Below are 21,710 nucleotides of genomic sequence, written 5' to 3' on the forward strand. Positions count from 1 at the left end.
TCTAGTTGTGTAATTGTTTCCTCAGTTTGTAGGTTTTAAGTCAATAAAATCAAAAACAGAAACAAGCATGGGAGATTGTTTCATTAGACAAGCAATGCATTTGTTAACCAGATTAAATCTTTCATATTTCATCTTCAGGGTCAGGTTCTTCAACATCCACAGCCAGCCTGTGTTTAGTTTGTCCCATCACATGTTTGATCCAGCGGTAATAAAGAGACAGCCGGGTGTACACGCCATATTTCCCTTGCTTTGCACACTCCTCCCCCCAGCTTATGATGCCTGTCAGAAACCAGGTGTCATGAACCTGGTTGGCATGAGGGCCTCCACTGTCCCCCTGACAGGCGTCCTTTTTTTCATCATAGTATCCAGCACAGAACATGACGGGAGTGATCCTGGCACTGCTGCTGCGCTTGCACTCCGTCCGGTCTGTGAAAGGAACCTCAACCTTCTGCAGAGTGTTAGCTGTCAGTCCCTGAAAGCGGGTCCTGCCCCAGCCACTGACTGTAGCCGGAGAAGACTCCTTCACCAGGGCCTCGGTGAAAGCTTTAGGCCCGATGCAAATGGGTCTGACCACGGTGCTAAAGGTGATAGGGCTTTTCAGGTAAAGCAAAGCGATGTCATGGTTGTGCAAGCTTATGCTGGCATTGTAGCGAGGATGCACATACTGCTCCAACACTTCATGATCCTGCTCCATGCCCTCATTGATGAAGATGTCATGCTCCCCTGGAGGTAAAGATTACAGCAGATATAGTTCCAAATGTTTATAAACATCATCACTGCAGCATTTAATCTCACACATACACGCGCGCACACACACATGCGCGCACGTGCAAAAACAAAAAAAAACAGAACAAACAAAAAAAACAGAACAAAAAAACCCAAAACAAAACAGAAGACAGACAAGACAGAACCAAAATAGAACAAAGAGGATGTGAAATAATAAGAAAATAAAGAAGACATAAGTGATGAAAAAAGAAATAACAAAATCATAAAAAATAAATTAAAGGAAAAAAAAAGAAAGAAAAAAGTTGTAAAAAAGGGGAAGAAAATATAGGGATAAGAAAGATCACAAATAAGAAAAACAAAAATAGCCAAGTTAAATCTGGAGCAAGAAACAAACAAAACAACAACAAAAATAATCACTGAAAGAAAAATGTCAGACTAAAATGATAAATAAGAATAAAAAGTAATGAAAGAAAATGAAAAACAAAAGGAAAAGGGTAAGAGAGTAAGACGAAGAATGGGGCAGATTGAAAGGAAAAATGGCAGAAAAGAACAGCAAAACTGTAGGCAAAATGATAAAGAATGAAAAATAATTTGAAATAATAAGAGAGAAAGAAAGAAATGTTTGAAACTGATTTTTTTTTTGCTTTGTAATGAAGTAACTTAACCTCAGTGTTTAACAGACAGCTTAAAGAATGCTGTGCAAAAAGAACAGACATATTCAGAGGTTCAAGGCTTCAGCCTAATACACCCTTTTTCAGTTTAAACCTGTTATGTTTGTGTCAGTGGTTCATATAGATTATTTCTGTGTGTTTTGTTTTAAAGATACATTTTCTTAATACTGTTAAAAGAGAAAAAACTGCTGCTACTATAAGGACATTCAGGCCTATCTATCTATCTATCTATCTATCTATCTATCTAATAAAGGAAGACTTTTCCATCAACACTCATCGACTAATGGTTTTGCAGAGGTGGAAATGAATCTTACCCAGTCTGACAAAGAAGGAGCCCTGACCCTCTGCCAGGCAGTGAGCAGCAGTAATAATCCACCTCTCACTGAGAATGGATCCCCCGCAGAACAACTGACCACTGGGGCGAGCTATTAAGGCCGCCTGAATGAGAGATAGAGAGAAGCTAAGGACCTGCTTGCTGCACTTAACACCCTTTCTTCTTTTTCCGTGCTTTACCTGCCATGGAATCTCTCCTGGTATCACCACCTTGCCTCCCACGATGCGTTTATGAGGCCGAGGTTGCTTTTCAGTGGGGGCCACAGCATCGCTGAGTGCCCACAGGGGCAGTCTCTTCACAGGTTGGCGCCCTGCAGAGTCATCTGCTGGATAAGGCGTTGTAGTGAAGGCTGAAGTTGAAGGAGTGGATGTGGTAGAGTTGATGTCGGCGTGTGAAGTGTTGTTCTTCAGGCTCACATTCCCAAAGTCGAGCAGAGCCCTTGTGGACACTGAGTTGTACAGGGTGGTCAGGGCATTTCTGCCACAGGGAAATTCAGCTGGTGGTTTGAGAAAATGTGGTCACACAGAGGAATGAAGAAGAAAACATTTGGCAGAAATTTAATCAATAAGAGGGTGATACCTTCTACTTCACAGTTCTCTCCATCCTGTGTCAACCTGTATCCTCTGGCACAAGAGCATTTTGCTCCAAAGGTTCCCATTGATTCACAGAAGTGCATACAGCCTCCGTTATTCACGTCACATCTTTTAGCTACAACTGAGGAAGAAACAGAAGATTATTCAACATTTTTTGTTTTCACATAGACCCCATTAAGGTGAATGTCTCCTCAGACCTTCTACACTTTCAAATAAACACGATTCAGACAGGACTCAGCGAGGGCAGTGGAGCTGCTGTTTTTAGATCACAAAAAGAACAAATAATCTAAATTTGGGACAAAAGCGTCACAAAGTTAGCAAAACTGATTTGATTTAGAAAGCAGAACAAAAAGGCATCAGGATGTTTCTCCTTGGAGACTCAGATCGGATCAGATGTAATCTCATCTTCAGAGACAGTTTGTATCATGTAGCATAAAAATCACATTACTTTTGATGACGTGCATTTAAAAATAGGATGACTTACCAATCCCACAGTTCCTGCCTGCGAAGCCAGATGGACATGAGCAAGTGTAGAAGCCAAGGTGGTCTGTGCATGATCCCTGGTTCATACATGGGTTTGATTTACACTGATCGCCATCTGGAGAAATTCAAACACAGCATCATGGCTTAACAAATGGTTAATTCATAAAGATAAAAGTGTGTAAAGAGAGAAACTATAATGAGAAATCTTACCTAAATATCCAACCCAGAAATCCATCTAAGAGACACAGAACAGTTGGTAAAGCAGGAAAAGAAACTGAGCCTGAGATCTGAATTGAAAGAGTGAAAACGTGTACTCACTGTCTTGTCATCATCCTCAAAGATCTCCCTCGCCTCCTCCAGGTCACACACTTCTTCAATACACTCTCTCTCCAGGTCTCCTTCGAGTATCTCCTCAAACACACCAGTGTTATAACGCTTGTGTCTCTGCAGAACGCTGTCTGCTGCTGGACCTGACAGGAACACTGGACTCAAAGCTGGAGCAGGAGCTGGAGTAAAACAAAGAAAATATGGAGGTCATATAAAAGTACTTCAGAAAGTATACTGAGGATGAAAATAAATTGAAAAAAAAAAGAAAAAAGGATAAGTAGACGCCATCTCTGACATATGATAAAAAAGCAGAATTATTCATCAGCAGCATATAAACAGAACATGTAATACCTCCATTGCTGAGCCGAGAGTCTAGAAGTAGCAAACATAATAAAGACATAGAAAAAAGAGCCATTCTAACCACTTCTGAAAAACTGACACACTAACACTTGACCATCATTCCAAAGTACAGACCTCTGTTTGCGCATGTACACCCACAAAGAGGGAGAAAAAAAAACACACAGTGACTGTTTAAAAAAAGCCAGTGTGTCAACATTCATGTGCAATGACGGGGTTTCCACTAAATTTCCAGAATTTTTGTTTTTCCTTGTGAATTAACAAACAGCAACCACTCCTTGGATTTTTATCTCCAAAAAAGGGCTCACACCAAAGTCCCAACAAGTTTACCAAAAGTAACAGCTTGTGATTTACAACTGTGGTCTCAGGCTTGTTTTCATGCCCTGGCTCTTTCCTGTCAGAGTTCAGTTCAGGTTACCAACGTTTCTGTCCTCTACAGCAAAGAAATCTGTTGAGGAAGTTATTTATTTATCATTTTTTTTCTCCACCACATTAATCATAAACCAATATGCAGATTCATGGTTTAATATTTTATGTTAACAGATACACATTATTATTATTATTATTTTACCAGTTTGAGTCATTTTAAAGCTAAGAGATTGTATTTAAAGCTAAAGCAAAGAGTTTTAACAGTTATAAATTAGTATAACCATTTCATGAATTGTCTCCTCTAGTTTATTTACTGGATACTCTCTGTGGCTTTGGATAAACAGCTCAGATCTTAATTGTTAGAAATTGGCTTTGTGAACTCTAGTATATTTTTTTTTTCTTGTTTTCAATCAGCTGTTGTAAAATTAACTGAATTTATTTATTTAATGATAATTCTACATGTTCTTAAGACAGCACAAATTGATAAAGTGCACTTTGAGGTTTAGCCCACAAGATGGCGCCCATGCACTTCACTTGTTGGTCACAATCGTACATCTATGTAGAGTTACAGAGATCTTGAAGATGGTCAAGAACATGTCACAGATAAACCATAGAGATACAAAACATAGCTGAGACAGCCGGGGAAATGCATTTTGCATAGAAAGAGAGACATTATAAAAGAAAGACATTCATTAAGAAGGATCTTCAACCATCAAACTGAGTGAACAACAAAATCTGATTAAAGAATCTTTTTCAAAGTGTTCCACCTGATTTTAAAACCAGTCAGTACTGGACTATTTTCTTGTTTTTATAAATAAAAGCTTTTTGAGTTAATAATCAGTCAATATCTAAGACGTTGATGCAGTGTTGATGGGAATGATTCAACACCGGTGCTGATTCAGCATGCCACCTGAAGATTGAACTCCGGTGTCACTTTGTGGTATAGAGTAGAAATGCAGCCCATCACTGGCTCTGAAATCCCCCCACAGGGAGTCCAAAGTCTTCTCAAGTGTTGGCAACTATTGACTCGAGGCATTTATATTTCATTGAATCGTTGAGAGGCTGAATTATTCATACTTGAGTAATTAACACTGCCTGCTCAATACAGGAGCTTCTCCATCACTCCCAGCCAGGAGTAATGGTGGAGTAAAATAGGAATGGAGCATTTGCTTACAGTGTTACAAACACAATGCAAAACATCCACATAACCAGCCTTGTACTTGTTGAGTCATATTTCTAAATCTAAGTCTGTTGCTAAGCTTTGTTTGGAGTCTGTGGGCTTTACAGCCACAATGACATACTTTCCACAGACTCTCTGAGCCTTGTTCAGCAGCAGAGTGTATACACACCCGTGATGGGGCTTACTACAGCATGTTCAGGAGAAAATAGCAGCAATGGCTTTTACAATTAGCACTGAGGTGATGATTTGTCAGGCCGTGCATGCTAACAGGACCTCATTTGACCGTCGGAGTAGATGCATGGATGGATATCAGCCCATCAAATTGTATGCGACTGACTATTGATTTGTAAAACTCTCCCTGTCATCTCCGTCTCTCGTCTCTGTCTCCCTCTTTGGCAGCAGTGCACAGCTGGAAGAGAGTCTGAGCAATTCAATTAGATTAGTCAGTACAGCAGAGGGATGGAGTCAGGGCCTCACAGATAATAAAACCTCTGATGCCTGCTCATTGCTATTGATTGTTACTGTACGGCCCAGATCTCAGTCTTTCACCAGGGACACGGTGTCATTTGCAGAGGGCTTGTGTTCTGCTTAGCAAAGGCCTCACTTGAAGCTTATGAATGAGAATGTTGGTAGAGCTCAAATGCAGGCACAGACATTTGCTTTGCCAAAAAATCACAGCAGTAATTGAATTCTTTCTATGCAGTATTGAAAATCCTGAGTTATATTTATTGGTTGAATAAATCAGGTGCTAGCATTGAAATTTGAAATGCTTCCATGAGGATGTCAGTCAGGGCTTGCGATAAGCACAAACTGTCCTTAGGTTTGTCTGAAACCCTTTGAGCTTGCTGTTGTATTTATTATTGTCTCTGTGTTTTGCAGAAAGATAAGCACTTTATACACACACTTTATTGTCCTGTTACTACCAGACTTCCATTTTTGGGTTATCATTCTGAATCAAATGTTCACTCTTTGTTGAATTTAGTCTGCATAACATTGTATTCTCAATTTCCAGTGTTAGTGAGTTTGTACAGGGTGACATTTTAATGTTTTTATTAAATTATGTAAAAAGATATCAGGGCCCTTGGGGAGTAGTTAATAGTTCAGCTCTTCCTTCTAGGTTTTCTTACATGAAAACATGAACTTTTCCAGGTCATGATACATATATATTTATATTTTCTTCTGTGACAGAGAATGCAAACAAAAAGTAGAGCACTCAGCAGCAATGCAAAAATGGTAAGTATTTATATCTCAATTTTAGTATAAATTGTCTTGTTAGACTCAATACAAGCAATATTTATCCGTCTCACACAACTGTGTTGTTTTAAAACAAATACAGACAAATGATGCCTGAGTTACCTGTAATAGATGAATGTGGCCTACACAAGGTCTAACAAGATGATTTTTAACTTATAGTAAGACATTAACATTTGCTTGGATAACAGATTTTGCAGGGAATCCATGTATGTTCTTGGTGACATGACCGCACTATGTCTATCCGGGTTAGCTTCTGATCACTTATTTTCTTTAAGAGCCAGTGTAGAGGGAAAAGTAGAAATTTGTAAATGTAAACAGATGAAAGTATGTGTAACTGCTGTTAGACATTTTTACAGCAAACATTTTCACTTTCTTATTAACTTAAGTGAGGAAATTGATTCCAGTCTTGTCTGTAACATAATGTAGAAATGTGAAGCAGCAGCAAGAGAAAGGCTTGACCTCGCATTATGAATAGAAACAGGAGGAAACAGCTAGCTTGCCTCTGTCAAACACTTAACCTTCCTATAAAACTCTGGATAACATGCTGAACCCAAATATTGAACAAACTTGAAAGCCAAAGTGAAAATGTCAGTATTCATGATGACTTGTGCCTGTTACTAGCAAGACTCGCTAGGTTAGCTACATTTAGCCTTTGAACTTAGCTTACCATGTCTCTACAGCTGTATATGGGAAAAGTAGGGTGAGGGGGGAGAAATCTTCTAATTTGACCATTGGCACGTGGATAAATAAGGTTTTTTCTTCTTCTTGAATGGAAACTGTCCCCTAAGCAGCACGGACATTTTGACTTTTAGTTCCTTTCAGGTTGTAAGAAGCTAAAGCCTCTCCTTTTATCCATTACCAATGTTACACAGTTTTCACTCTCTTTTCTGTTTCTTATGTACATGTCTGAAACTAAGGCTGGTGTTGTCATAATAATGGACTTACTGTGATGATAACTGAAGAGGCATGATTCCTGTTTGATGTAGCCTTATGCTTCTCTGGGTTTATCATCTCAGTTCAGTCTAGTGAGCCTGTATTAGCTTGTATAACATCCACAGGGAGCAGGCTCTTCGGGCCTCCAAGCACCCCCTAACCATCATCATTCCCCTCCTCACTATAAAGTCATTTACACTGACATTAATGTGATATTTGAGAGAGGCTTGCGCTGTTAATTAGTCCTGAAAACCTGATGTTTCACATCCATTCCCCCCAGCTTGCCCACTTGCATCCCCACCATGCCAAACACATTTTAACAATTGGCTTGCTGTTGCAAGAGAAGGAGAGGTAGTGTTTGGATTTACAGACTCTCAACACCAGTCACAGTCCAACAGTCTTAAATAGACCGTTGGAGGGCTTTCAGATGAATTCCTGCCAATAAAACGTTAGGAAGAGGAGACATTTGAACCCCATGAGCCATTTGTAGTTGTTCTGAAAATAGCAGCGGATGCTAACATTATGATATAATAAATATATTATACTTGTGCTGCTTCTCTGCACTGGTATGGATTCCATATTAAAGTGGGTTAATGGCCTAGTTTTTCTTGCTCTAATTAGATCATGGGTTTAGCTAAATTCATTTGTGTACTGTTGGTAGGGATAAGTATATTGTCAGGAATAGTGTTATCTAAAAGAACAACACATGCAGGTGTGGAATAATAAAACAAGAGTAATAGAAGAATACTTTAAGAGGCTGTGAGGAGTCTCAAAGTGATATTGCAAAAGTCTCCCTTCTACATATATGCCAGATTGTAATCTATGCTTTAAAAATGAGATAATCAGCACCGATATTACAGGTTACAGGCCATTTCTCAATGTTACGTCTGGGTCAAGTAGGACCGTATTGATTGATAAGTCTATGACAACACCAAGCCAGCTGACAAAGTTTAGTAGTGAGAAGATAGATCTGTGTTTTTCTCTGCTGAAAACAATTTCTGTTGTAATGGTGGACACAGGCGCCTCACTGTCAGACAGAAAAAGGACAGAAGATCAGGAGAAAGATAAATGGGAGAGTGATAGCGCACGGGCTAAAGGCTAACACACGGGCTAATGTGTTTGTGATAATGTTGACTCCAACCCACATGCAGTAATTATTCTGCAGTGGTCTGTTCAAACTTGAGAGTCTATCAATACAATGAAGAGTGAGGCTACAATAGCTCTGCTTGGTAGATGACTGGCAGGACATAGCTAACCAGGATTCACTAACGTTACACATGACAGACTTGTCTTAGAGCACCGGGCTGCCAGCTGCACTAAATATAGACAGCTACTTAACTACATACAAACTGACTTGTTGTCACATTAACCTACATATACGTCAGAGCACCGGCTGTCGATAGTGCTGCGTATAGCTGGGGACTACAACATCTGCTTGATGTCAGGTCTTGACCAAAAGGTAACATCCAGTTTAGAAAAATGCTTTGCTGTTCATTGAGAATCCGCTTGAGGCTGGCTCCAGAAAGACCGGAAGTCACATACACACCCCAGCCACAAACAAAACAAAACAGACTTTTAGGGTATTTAAAGAACATATTTACAGCCTGGTTCAAAAAATGGCTTGGGTCTGAAAGGCTGATTTTGCGATCAGAACACACCGCACGTTGGGTAATTATTCTTCTAACTCAGTGGTTTAGAAGTTATAAGGATCGTTTGATTGTCCAATCAGAGACACAGCTCAGCTCATGAGACTGACGGGTGCCCTGTAGCTGTTCGAAAGGAAACTCAAAGCCAGCATCCACTTATCAGCTTAATTTGCAGTATCATGAACAGATGGGTGATGTCGCAGAGACCACGTCATGTTTTATACAGTCTATGGTTTCAAACTATAGCGCTACGAAACTGTACTGATCAATACCTTACCTCGGCGCATTGTACCCAATAAAAAGTTGTCTTGAACAAAAATTTTTTTTTTGATCCAAGCTCCATTTAATTCCAAAACAAACACATACCTCGCTTAAAGTAATTTACAACACTGGCCTGAGACTCCAGACCAGAAGGTGTTGAGGCAGTCCAATTAAAACAGGTCCTCCTTATGCATCTTTACAGTTAGATGTAGATTTAAGTACTGATCCATGCTTACACTTGACAATAGTGACCCAGAAAAACAACACTTTTGTAAGAAATGAGAGCTCAGATCCACTCCTGGTCTTTTCAGCCATGATGTAGTAGAGTTGACAGACGCTACTGGCCTGAGGATGCTCAGCCACCGTTAATGAAAAGTGGAGCTTACATCCCTCCTGGTCAGAAAGTGGCGACGGAGCCCACTGTTTTCCTGCTGAATGTCAAGGAATGTGTTTGCAAAAAGCAACACAGCACAGACCAAATGAAGCGTGGAACTAGTTTATCACTGTTACAAATTCATTCTGGCTTTAAAAAGTGAAACATGCTTTGGGTACCAATAACTCTCCTTCCTGTGCACTGATGAAGACTGCAGCACCGGAGAGAGTCAGCTGCACCAAATCCATGAAGATCATCCGTCTCACAGCTGAGATACAGCCTGACTCTGTGACAGAAGAGATATAAAAACGCAATCAACAGGGCGGCCGGGTCGATTATGTCCTGCATTGTGGGGAGGGATTCGACAGAATTACGACATCACGTTGAACCTCCCGACCCCGACCGCTTTAGTTTAGAAATAACTTACTGACCCCGTTGAGACCTTTGGAGCTGAGGTCAGAGCTTGGAGATGAATGAGCAGGTGCAAAATGTGTTTGACACAATCCATCAGTGTGATGTGCACGCTTATGGACACACATAGTAAACAGACTTGCTTATCCTTTAATTTAATCTTTAGGCTTTTGTTTTTATTATCTTGCATTTCTTCTGTTACTTATGCATTTATTCAAGAAGGCATCATGTGAATACTTTATACGCTTTTTTAATTTCCCACACATTTGAAATTGAGCTCTCCTGCACGACCAAGAATATTCTCCTCCCCGAAGTAGCATCTTCCAAAGTATGGAGTGTTTGTTCTGTATTAACTGCACAAGTCAGCAAATTATAAGCCTACAATTAAAAAGCATGCACTTCTCAGATAAGGGAGTATGTCACCAGACATAGTGATTAACTTTTGGCACAGTTTTCAGAGTGAAACAGAAGATAGTATTGATAATCTCCCCCACATTACACAAAACACTGACACAAATCCAGCAAACAGTCCTCGACCTCCAGCGTGTATCGACAGTCATCAGCACCTCTCTAACAGAAACAGTCTGATTACCTTATCAGCCTCACTCAGGGCCTGAATCTGCCTCACACCTACAGTCGGGGCAGACGAATAACCCCCCTGCACAACAGCAGAGCATTAATCACCCTCCAACACCTCACCACCTGTCCCAAAGAATGATTTTTAGGACTAAGCCCTCCCAGCACCCATACTGGCTCCTCCAAAAATATCACCTTGGGTGAATTTCAGTGTGGCCAGGTTACAAATCAAATGGCTCTAGCTTTTGGCTCAGTGTTAGTTTTTCACCTTATGTAACTGATTTATACGTGAGCTCAGGGAGCAAATGGGGTCAGTGGCTGTTGTCCATGTGATTGGAAATTGATTTTGCGCTGACTTGGTGGATGGATATGCACTGTCATCTAAAATACCAAGCTGTAGCTCTAAGAAGGTGATAAAATATGTCTCAAGTAAATCTCACTTTAAATCTAATGAATGACACAAAATATACACTCCTTAAATGTTACATGTAGGATTTTTGTTTTGTTTTGATTGAAACAGAAAGTTTGAGATTCATGGTTTTAATGTTTATATTTCCACTGAACTATTCCAAAATTCCTGCAAAAAATATTTACCTGTAATACCTCTTTGAGATACTTGAACACAAGCATTTTGTCACTAATCTGAAACAAGTTTGAGCACAGATAACTTCCAAACATTAAATATGATTATTCACCTTTAAATGAACCCTACTTTATTTTAACTAATAAAGAAATTCATCTTTAAAACAATTGTTGAACATTTCAAGATATCCACATGTAAGTACGAATTCAGACTAGACATTATAAAAACCTTATCACAGGTCCGCCTGTGTTAAAAGCATTAGTTAAATGTCACATTAATGATTCCTCCATTATTTATTGATTGCGCTTTAAGCCCCCTGCTGTCACTATGTATTAATGAGTATTCCAATATAATGATCTGTTCCAATTAAGAAGCACAAATGTTGACCAGCTCTTAAGTTTTGAAGCTATAACTGTAGCTCCAGTTAGGGTGGTGTAAAACCCTGACATGACGTTTCACAGGAAGTGGTTACATACGCTGCAAAACCTAAAAAAAAGGATGAGCGCGGATGAGTGTCCTGGGTGTATGTGTGAGTGTAAGGGCAGCATGAGCTCAAGGGTGATGGTGTGTTTTCTCACAGAAATCCTGTAATCAGCAGACAAACAGAAGTTATTCAGGGTGATTCTGTGGCCACGGCGTGTGATGTGACATCAGAGGTGACAGAGTGTGAGTCAGGAGTTTGTTTGAGAGGAGCCGACTCGGCTGCGGGGCTTTGCTTTAACCAGGCTGAGGCTGATTGTAGCGCTGTACAGTGACGCCTTGCTGGAAAAGGTCAGCGTGGGCCACAGGCCATGGACACAGTGGGAACACAATCCACTGACATTTACACTCAGCCTAACCCTCGCTCTTTAGATCCCATTCCAAACATACATGCACAAATCCTGCTGATAAGTCACAGCTTTAGCACATTACTCACAAAGTATGGTCAGACACTACAGCCACTTTTTCAGGTTTTATGTTGATGCTACAAGCCTCTTACTTACGTAATAACATTTGGAAAACATTTGGTTGCATAATTGAGCTTGCACACAAAAATTCATTTCAGCCTTCATAGACACTGCAAGCTTTACAAGTTCAGCTTAGAACATGCCAGGTAGACATTATATAAACCACTGAAGGACTTGGAGTGCATATTTCTGGATATGATCTTTAATGAGAAAAGGTCCCAAATGGCCAGCTCTATTCTATAAAAAGGTCTGTTCACTTTGATTCATGTCAGTGCATGATGAAACCTCAAGTTTTTCAAAATTTTATTTGAATCTTACATCAACAATAAGTTATTCAACATTAGGGTTCTTTTTCTGTGTTTTTGCTTTTTTAATACTACACTTGTGATGTGAAAGCAACCTGCATGAGACTAATAGTAATGATAATCCACCAAATGACCCATCAAACATTCATAAAAATTAGACTTATTATTAGGGATGGGTACCCAACTAGGTACTTTTATAGGTACTGGGTACCGATTCACGGTTACGGTATTCAACCAGTAATAAAACTTCAGACCCAAAAGCAGGCGGAGGCAAAGGAAGCAGTTGCAGAGAGTTTTATTTTTCCAGGAGGGGTGCTGAAGGTGGGGGGAGGGTTAGGCAGGCAAGAGTCCAGGAGGCAGCGTGGGAGAGCGTGGCAGAGTGAGATGGAAAGGCAGGAGGCTCGTGGAGACACTGGAGGAAACAAAGGAGAACACAAGTTACTAACAGTGAAGATCACAATCAAGATACTTTCCATGTACAAGATACTCAGAAATGTCAGCCCATGTACCACTGGGTGAGCAGGGAATAATCTGGCACTGAGTCCTTCCTCCACAGAGCTTAAATGCAGCCTCCAGGTGATTGTGATCCTCCTCAGGTGTGCAGGAGTCATCAGTGCAGAGTGAGGGGAGGGGAGGGAGACCAGGGAAACACAGATCACCACACCATGCTTAGGTACCTGAATGCATCCTTGTGATAGTGAGGAAGTGGGAGAGTTTCCCATGCTGGACATGAATACAAGATTGCAAGGTTATATATCGAAGATAAATATTATTAAATTAAAAAATGTTTGTATTCTATTATTAAACAAATTGACATTTTTTACCACATAAACACAAAAAAGTACCAAAAGTCGGTACTGTTGAGTACCGGTACTGATTGCCAGGTACTGGGCATCGATACTGTATCGTTTCAAATGTGAAAGGTACCCATCCCTACTTGTTATTAACACGTGAAGAATTTAAGATTTGGACTGAGACCAACTTAACATAAAATCAACAAAACACACAAAATTCCCCAAAAGAAGAGGCTGCCGGGCACCAGCCCTTGGACCAATGCTTTCCACTACTGCAAGCAGCAAAGCAGGTGAGCCTCACCAGCTAATGACTTGAAACACCTGCTAATTGACACACTGAAGGGAAGGACATAAAACATGCAGCTGTTTTGAGCTGTTACAAATGGAAAGCTGCAAAAGATATGCAAATCATGAACAAATCAAATGGCAGAAACATTTTACAGACATTTTTAGGCCTGTTTTTTAATTTATTTTTCAGTGTGTTACCGGCTTTATCTGACACCTTACAGGCATAGGACATCATCAAGCTTCTTCCATATTCCTGCTTTGCTTTGGTAAGTGGAAAAAAGACATACATACTGATTTCATTCAATTTCATAACCAGTGGAAAAACTCCTTACAGTGGCTTTAACATCTTCCCAAACATGAAGTCTCATCTTTTATTGAAACAAGGCTCACTGTACATTTTGTGCTTAAATCCATTCATAATTCATAACTCTTATATGTATCTGTGTGGTATGGCTATTATTGCTTGGCTACATGATGAAGAAGCTGACCTCCCCCTTCACCCTCAGTGTGACCTCCCTGGCCCCTGCAGCTATCGTATCAGGTTTGGTGTTAAGATTACTGCTATCATAAATAATAATCATGCACCTTCTCACTGTCTTAGAATACCAATAAACCAGCGAGCGGAGAAAAGGAATAAATCAATACATTTCCTTCAAAAAGTAAAATGAGCTCTCTGACCAGATGTGGCTGAAAATAGAAGATGAGTTCCTTCGACTGACAGATCAGGATGTAAGAATAATTTCAAGGCACAAGGACAAGGACTCAAGTGTCTCTGTGATCAAAGTATGACAATATCCAATGAAACAAACAAAACCATGAGAGGGATTATTGTGGAAGGTAACAGACAGAGGCACAGATAAAAATAGTTCGGTGCAAAAATAGACAATGTAAAGATGCTGAATGGAAAATTAAAAAGCAAGTGTCTTTGTATTGTTGGAGGTTTGCATATGGAACAATTGGTCTATTTCACTCAATAGATGTTTCAAGAGAAATCCATTTTAATTTATCATTTGAAAACAAAAATAAAAAACACAACATAAATTGGATGAAACTTAAAAAAAAATCATAGCCTTATTGCGTTTGATTTACCAATACTATCTCTATTAATATTGACCACAAGAAGTCACATCACACTTGTCATTTTTTCTGAAAGGCCTATTTTTTTTATGTGAAATATAACTTCAACATAGACCAAAATTATAAAGGCTTAAAAACAAGAACTGGGAAAACAGATTTTGGCCCACACTAATAGCCAAATGTTCTTAAAAATCATCCAATGAATGAATCCAAGTTCAGATTTAAAAAGGCTTATGCAATCAGTCCATGAAATTCAGAAATCATGTGAGTGCAGCTCTTGAAAAATGTACTACGCAGCCTTATGAAGGATTAGAACTTCATATTACAAACCATGTTTTAATGTGTTTATTTGTCCTCCTCAGTCTCACATTCAAAGCTTAAGTCTTTTAGCTTTAAAACCAACAATGGATTGGAGTTCAGTGTCAATAATCAATGTAGAAAAAAAAAAAGACTGAATTCGAATTAAAACCTGATGTCAAAGTAAGACATAATTTGACCATTTCAGTCAGAGCTGTGAGCTGAACAGACCACAGTGTGCCTCAGATGTCTCTGGATGATTTGAGCATGTGAAGAAAGTTTGAAAGGAGTCTTGTTTCCTCTAAAAATAGCAACTATATAGATCTTGTAACAGTCAACCTGCAGGTCTTTTTTCCTCTGCTGCCACTGAGTGCTAACAGACCAGCAGAGCTGAGAGATGTGACGTAAAACCAGTGAAAATCAGACAAGGGAATCGGACTGGAAGGTTTAGATGAGTGTTGATTTAGGTGTAACTCAGAAGCTTAGTTATTACACTGACCTGAGAATAGGATAAAGAGGAGTGGCAAAATTTTGATTTCTCCCTGAGAGCTGCTTAATCACTTTTTGGTACTGGATTGTTCGACTGGAGTCCATGTGAAGGATGAGTTTTAACCTCTAGGCTTCCTGTCTGCAGTTTTATAAGGTAAGGAGAGCTTGTTCTTTATGATTTATTTAAGTTTAAAAACCAGTATGCCGTATGTAGAGTTTCCAGTTATTACCTGATAGACGTCACGTTGGTGTCAACTGCAGCTCTAAGAAAGTGATGGGAACCATTTCCCCACAGTGGGGCCTCGTGAAGGGTCGGATAGTGTTTGTAAGTTGATACAACACTTTGCTTTAGAGTTACTTTGGAGAGTCTTTGTGTAATCTTTGGAAAATGCTGCCAAAGTCTTTCAGGACCCCATCTTTAGTGGGAAATATTTTTGAATAAAACTCAATAATCATGAGACATACAATATTTTTTGACAGAGCAGTGATTCTAAAATGATTGTCTGAGTCTCATTGAACAGTCTAATTCAGTGAGTTTGTAACACTAAAGCCCTTTGCTTGTATAGAAAAGAAAGTTTGAAAAAGAGAACATCCCCTGAAAGATTTTCTGTAAGAACTGTCAGAATTTCCATTCCTCTGAGTGCTGTCCCTTCATACTAAGTATTCAGGGGAGGGGTCAGCTCTTTTTCTAGTTTATTGTGCACCACAGAAGTGACCTTAAAGGCTCGCTTATATCACTTTATCTTGATAGCACTGGGGCGATGATGACACTGATTTGGGGGACAGATCACAAAATGATCACAAAATAAAACTGAAAACTCTGTATGGCTCAGTCACTGAGAGCATGTTTGATTCACAGCAAGCTGACGATACTACAGGATAAGTGACTGTTGAGAAAGAGCTGATGTGCTCATTGTGCTGTGATATGCTTTTATTTCAAAAAGCCAAAACATGTGTAAACCTTCTGAACAAATCTGGATAATGGTGTCATAAAAATTGGTTGATTAAAATTGAATAAAGAGACAAATTATATTATTTTCTTCAATTTGTTTCAGCCCATGGTAGGAAAAAGGGCCAGGTGTTGTTCAAAGATGATGCGCCTTTTGGTAAAGGGGCACTGCTCTTCCTTATCATTCAAAACATCTGCATCACAAGAGAACTCCTTAGTTCGGGGGATGAGATTAATTCATTTTGATATCTTAGCTGAACCAAGTTGATGAGTTTAGCTGCACTGATAAAGCATTTCAGTTATAGGGTATTATAAATGCAACAGATAATGTACACTCAGCAGTACGCGATTGTTCCAAGCAGGTCCTTAAAAGGTGAAAGCCTTACCAAGATGAGATATATTGTTTTTGATGAAATTTCTGCTAGTTTTTCTTCTGAAACTACCCAATAAATCTCTGTTATGATCCATAAAATCCATTCCCCCATGATTTACACCCAACACTTTAATCCTCCAGTGAGCCATTTGTTGGAAATGTCACCCCATGTATTTAAAAAAAAGTCAAAGAAGCCCCCCTCAGATCATAGAAGAAAAAATTGCGCAGGCTGCATGTGAATGGGATGACGCATTGCTCTGCAAAGGCAACTGAATGAGAGCAACAGCAAGATGGAGAGCACCATGCCGCACCACCTCCTGCTTTAAATCTCCAGCATATCAACGGGCTGCAGCTGCACACACTCAGACACGCACACTGACGAACGGAGCTCGTTTTCATCTCGGTGGTGACACAGAAGGCAGAAAAACAAATGTGCACGGTGTGAATGTGCGCTGGAACGGGGGGAGCGCTCTCACGTTGACTATCCTGTTGATCCTGCCCGCCGAGCGTTTAAGAGGAGCACTGCTCGCCAGGAGGAGGAAAAGCCGCTCGCACGAGCTCCACTGGATGGCATTTCTCCCAGGGTTTGTGTGAACATAGGACGGACCAGTGTGCTGACCTCTATTTCTTTTCTGTGTTATGCTTATTGGACACCACTGGAGAAGAAACCTGCTTTTTATTTTCAGCTCTTTGCTCCCCTTCTTTGTCACAGAAGAAGAAGCAGGTCGTGATTTTTTTGTGTATGCAACATAAGATTCATGGTGGGAGCGTTTCCTTTCATCAATGTGCATTGATGTAGCAGAAAACGTGGAGGAGATAAGGTAGGTTTAACGCGTAAAACACTGGGGAGACACACATGCTGGTTCACTGTGTTTACTAAAACCTTTGGGGTCTCTTTGTCGTGTTCAGTGTTGGTGTGCTCAGTGAGCATCAATAGTTGAATGTCTCCGTTTATATCCAATTGATAAAAACCTTCTCAAGTGGCTCCCACGGTCCATTGTGTCGTCCGGTGGCCCCACTTTAACTCCAGAACGCTGCTATTTCATGTAATCATGAATCTTTGTGTCTTCGCAGAGCCCTTATCTCAGGACCTGGAACCTTTGCTAAGGATTTCATTGAGGACAGTCCGCAATTAAAGGGATATCGATTCTTGTCTAAATCGGGATTTACACATCCAAACTGGGATCTATGAGTGGAAAAGTGGCGAAGCCTAAAGAAGACAAGGATGCTTCCAAGGGTAAGAAGAAAGGCTTTGCCTTGCATACACTCTGATTTAACCCTTAAATCGCAGATTTTCAGCAGCGCCACCGTTCAAGCAGCCTCTGAGGTAAGAGTGGAGACAATAGCAGCCAGTGGATGGTCCATCCCCCAGCATGGTGCATGTGGATACTGCTGTTTGAGATCTACTGTAGGCCTGTAGCTGCACGATGAGCTGGTTTGAGATCACATGCTGCTCTTGCATTGATTGGTGATCATCAAACTCAGACAGAAAAGAGGGCATTATGCTGCATGACAACAGGCTTGTGATAGAAAAACTGATTTTCATACCAGAGCATTGAACTGATGACAGTGATTCTCTTTTGTGTCACTGGCATCCTGTTGAAATGTCCCTTTGTGTATCTCGCTAACCGCAGACTGGTCCGCACATTCTCGTCACATCTGTACACTCATGACGCGCGCAGTCTTTTTTTGGGGGGGGGGGGGGTTCTCGTAGCCAAATTAAGCGCGTGACCCATGGCGTCAAAAATCAGGTCCCTTCGCACTCTGGATGAAAGGGGAGTAAAGTGCAATATATCCATTGCCATGGACACAGAGCGCAGACGGGGTTGCCAGAGAAACCTGGTGGGACTGATCATTGTAGCGCTCCATCTACGCCTGGGAGGTACAAGGCACTTAACGCACCGGCGCACACGTACTACACCTTTGTCTTTGTTCTCTGCTAAGCAAATAAAGAAAAAAAAAACAGTGTATGCATCATCTATTGGTCAATAATGACTGCGCAGTGTTATTGCGTCAGTTGGCTACGTTTGTTTCCAGATAAGCTGCGATGATTTGCACCCTGAAAAATTACACTGCGGCCCACAGTGAGTTCAGCCTTTATTAAGAATCAGCATGTAGGACTTCCTGTTGTTCTAAGACAGTTTTTGATGGCGATGAGTGAACAGGTTTCCCCCCTGAGTGTAATATAATAACAGCCTGCTTTACACTGTGGCAACCTGCCCATTGCATCCTTGCTGTTTATTTACAGCGTAGCTATTCAATTGGATCTCCTTGTTCTCAGGTCCAACGTGCTCACAACTAATCGATAAAGCTAATTGGCTTATTTTGGCAGCAGTGACATAAGCAATGACGTGGCCTGTGGATGTTACTATAAAGGGGTGCATCCAGCAGTAATGGCCCTGCAGAGAGCTGGATGACAGCATGAGTGCTGAAAGTTTCCAAAGAATTTTCTTCACTAAAATGGATGAGTACAGAATGTATGGCAGGGGGGTTCTGTGTCTCTACTCTCTGTGCGACCAAAGTGTAATTTTAAGCATCCTCATTTATCTGCAGACCTCTAAAATTTTGTACTCGTCTCTTTTCCTGAGATCAGTGTTCTTGTCACTCAAAAAATGTTTCTTCCAACAGTAAAAAAAACACACACAAAAACAGGACGAGGAGAGAGATAACCTGGTTTGTAGTGCTGACAGTACAGTGAGCAAAATATGTTCTAAAGAATTGATTTCAAGATTAACCTCCACACCAACTTTTCCTCTCATCCCTGGAAATCAATAACGTGTGAATGGCTGACTCACCCAAGCCCAGGGGCAGTTGCTCCATCTCCAAAACTCTCAGATGAGATTAAAAAAATAAAACAAAAATCTTCACCTTCACCAAGCAGCTTCAACAAAAGTGTGCTCCAGTTATTTTTTTTCTTGCACAGTTGAGAGCCAAAAGCTGCCATGGTTCTGCTGCCTTCAAGATTCAGTGGGGGAAAAAAAAAACTCTAGTTGATGATTTGCATGGCTGAGAGGGTCACTTGGTGCCAGCTGCCCTCTGTTAGAGACGCGTGTGGCACATGAGAGGGGAATTGCAAAAAGGAAGGAAATCAGCAGTGACTGTGCCAGCGTTGGCAAATTTCAGGGAAACAGTCCATTAAAGGCAGAACCACCCCCCATCTCCATACCCTATACATGCTCCTGACTGCACAGCTTTTTAACAACAAAGGAGGATACATGAATTTTGTTTATAAGTCAGTCTAGGGTCACTTTCTCTTTATTTTGCAGCTGAAAAGATGCAAGAAATATGAGTAGAGCGTGCAGGATGATGAGGACTATAGCCTCTGTATGGACCTGTGCTTACACCGACAGACCAACTGGCCCCTCAGTCTAGTGGAAATTTTTTCTTGTTAGGTCATAGGACAGGAAATAGAAAAAAAGATGTCAAGGAAAGGAAAAAGATGAAGAGCCTGGGTAAACGCTTCAGGATGTGGGAGCGAAAAGTAAGAGAGAAAGTTCCTACAGCGAGGCTGTAACTGTGGATGGTGAGTTGTGGACGGTGGAGTTGAATGTCACGGTTGGTATTTGAAGAAGAGACATCCACAGTGTCTGCTCTTCAGAAGCTTGTGTGTCACCGATGTGCTGCCGTGACAAGACAGGGCTGCTTTACAGCTCTGCAGGTTATTTTGTTCTTTGCAGTGTTGAGGGTGAAATACCCCAGACTTGGGAAGTTTTATGAGGTGGTGGTGTGGCATTGTCTTTTGTCATTTGTTTTGTTTACCTGTTACATCCCTGTTGCTGTTTTGCATGTTGGTGGCTCTGTCTTCAGCAGCTCAGCTCTGAAGACATTGCTGTGTCAACACAAAGCATTAAAAAATGAACAATAGAGTAAATACTGAATAATTGGTGACTGTCATTTCTTTTGTCATGGATTTTCCATGACCATTTTAACTAATGGGTTCACCTTTTATCAACACATCATCTGTTTTGTTACCTCCCCCAAGGAGGTTATGTTTTTGGGAGAGTTTGTCTGTGAATAACATTACTCAAAAGGTAACGAACGAATCTTGATGAAAATTTCAGGAAATGTTCAAAATAGAATAAGGAAGAAGTGGTTGAATTTTGGAGGTGATCCTGATCACCATGTGGATCCAGGATTTTTTGAAAGGATTCTTTATCATTGTGAGATAGGGCCGTTTTCATCATATGTGTGTATAACTCCACAATAAACGGTTGGATTGCTTTGCAAAACCATACAAGACAAGGTCACCATAATTTCTGACAGATGTAAAAGTATGATCCAGATTCTGGCAGTATTCTGGATACTAAGATCTGGAACATGAAATATGTACTGGGTCATCATAATTTTCAACACTATCATGTAACAAATTATCGTACAAACCTGCAACTAACACCAAGTTGTAGCAGACAGTCTGCTGAAAGGGAATATAACATTAAAGCAGGACTAAAGTGTTGCACAGAGGTCTGCTCTCTCTGAGTGCTCGTCTAGTTTTCCTTGTAATGGAGACTTTACCACATTTTGAGTTGAAACTCAACTTGCAACCAACTCCAGTGGATCACTCAACACTAAAAGGCAGTTTCAGAAACCACAAAATATTGTTTGATGCTCTAAGACCCATAATTATTTGCTTGAAAAAAAGTTGTGTGAAATTTTGACTGGCTAAAGAGTTAATTCGCTCAAAATAAAAAGCTTTTTGGATTTATATAAGACCAGTTCCAGGAGTAACCATATCCTAAAAACTCATGTGCCATTCAAACTCTACAGCTCAGGGCAAAAATCACTTTCTGTCACGTCAGTGTGATCTGTGTATTTCTCTTTGCGGGTTGAGAACGACAATGGTGACAGTAATCTGTCTCCTCTGTGGCTCAGCCTGAAAGTTCACAGTTCATCCTGTAGGAGTACATGTGAAAACAGAAAGAATGCAGGGAGAAAAATACAGAGAGAGATGGTGGGGAAGAATCAACACTGAATCACGTTGTGTTAGCTCTCCCTGTCTTGTGAAGCTAAGTTGTGCAGACAAAGTGATGTGTCAAAGCATGACGAACACATGACTTTCCAAATCCTGAAAATGTCTCTATAGTTCTGTGTCAGACTTATGATGCCATGTGTTCCAA

General features: G+C 40.5%; 2 protein-coding genes across 4 annotated transcripts in view; one reads left to right on the plus strand and one right to left on the minus strand.

Moving 5' to 3' along the window:
• Positions 1-82: 82 nt before the first annotated feature.
• Positions 83-3,549, minus strand: f9a (coagulation factor IXa). The gene is made up of 8 exons (XM_074673351.1): positions 3,477-3,549; positions 3,126-3,313; positions 3,018-3,042; positions 2,809-2,922; positions 2,311-2,445; positions 1,911-2,227; positions 1,712-1,835; positions 83-723 (listed from the first exon to the last, which is right to left on the minus strand). Exons 1-8 carry the CDS (start codon positions 3,547-3,549, stop codon positions 122-124), a joined length of 1,578 nt encoding a protein of 525 aa, XP_074529452.1. The 3' UTR covers positions 83-121.
• Positions 3,550-15,149: 11,600 nt separating this feature from the next.
• Positions 15,150-21,710, plus strand: part of fgf13a (fibroblast growth factor 13a) — a 109,198-nt gene continuing 102,637 nt past the window's right edge. For 2 of the 3 annotated variants that reach the window (XM_074673352.1, XM_074673356.1), the window contains exons 1-2: positions 16,848-17,417; positions 17,671-17,833. In XM_074673352.1, coding sequence (XP_074529453.1) covers positions 17,785-17,833 — 49 coding nt within the window. In that variant the 5' untranslated portion in view covers positions 16,848-17,417; positions 17,671-17,784. Of the gene's footprint in view, positions 15,429-16,847; positions 17,418-17,670; positions 17,834-21,710 lie in introns of those variants that run through there. The other variant, XM_074673353.1, reaches the window with a different exon arrangement.

The sequence above is a fragment of the Halichoeres trimaculatus genome, unplaced genomic scaffold (assembly GCF_033239565.1).
Source record: "Halichoeres trimaculatus isolate MK-OKI-2021-1 unplaced genomic scaffold, fHalTri1.1 fHalTri1_scaffold_7, whole genome shotgun sequence".
Taxonomy (NCBI): Eukaryota; Metazoa; Chordata; class Actinopteri; order Labriformes; family Labridae; genus Halichoeres; species Halichoeres trimaculatus.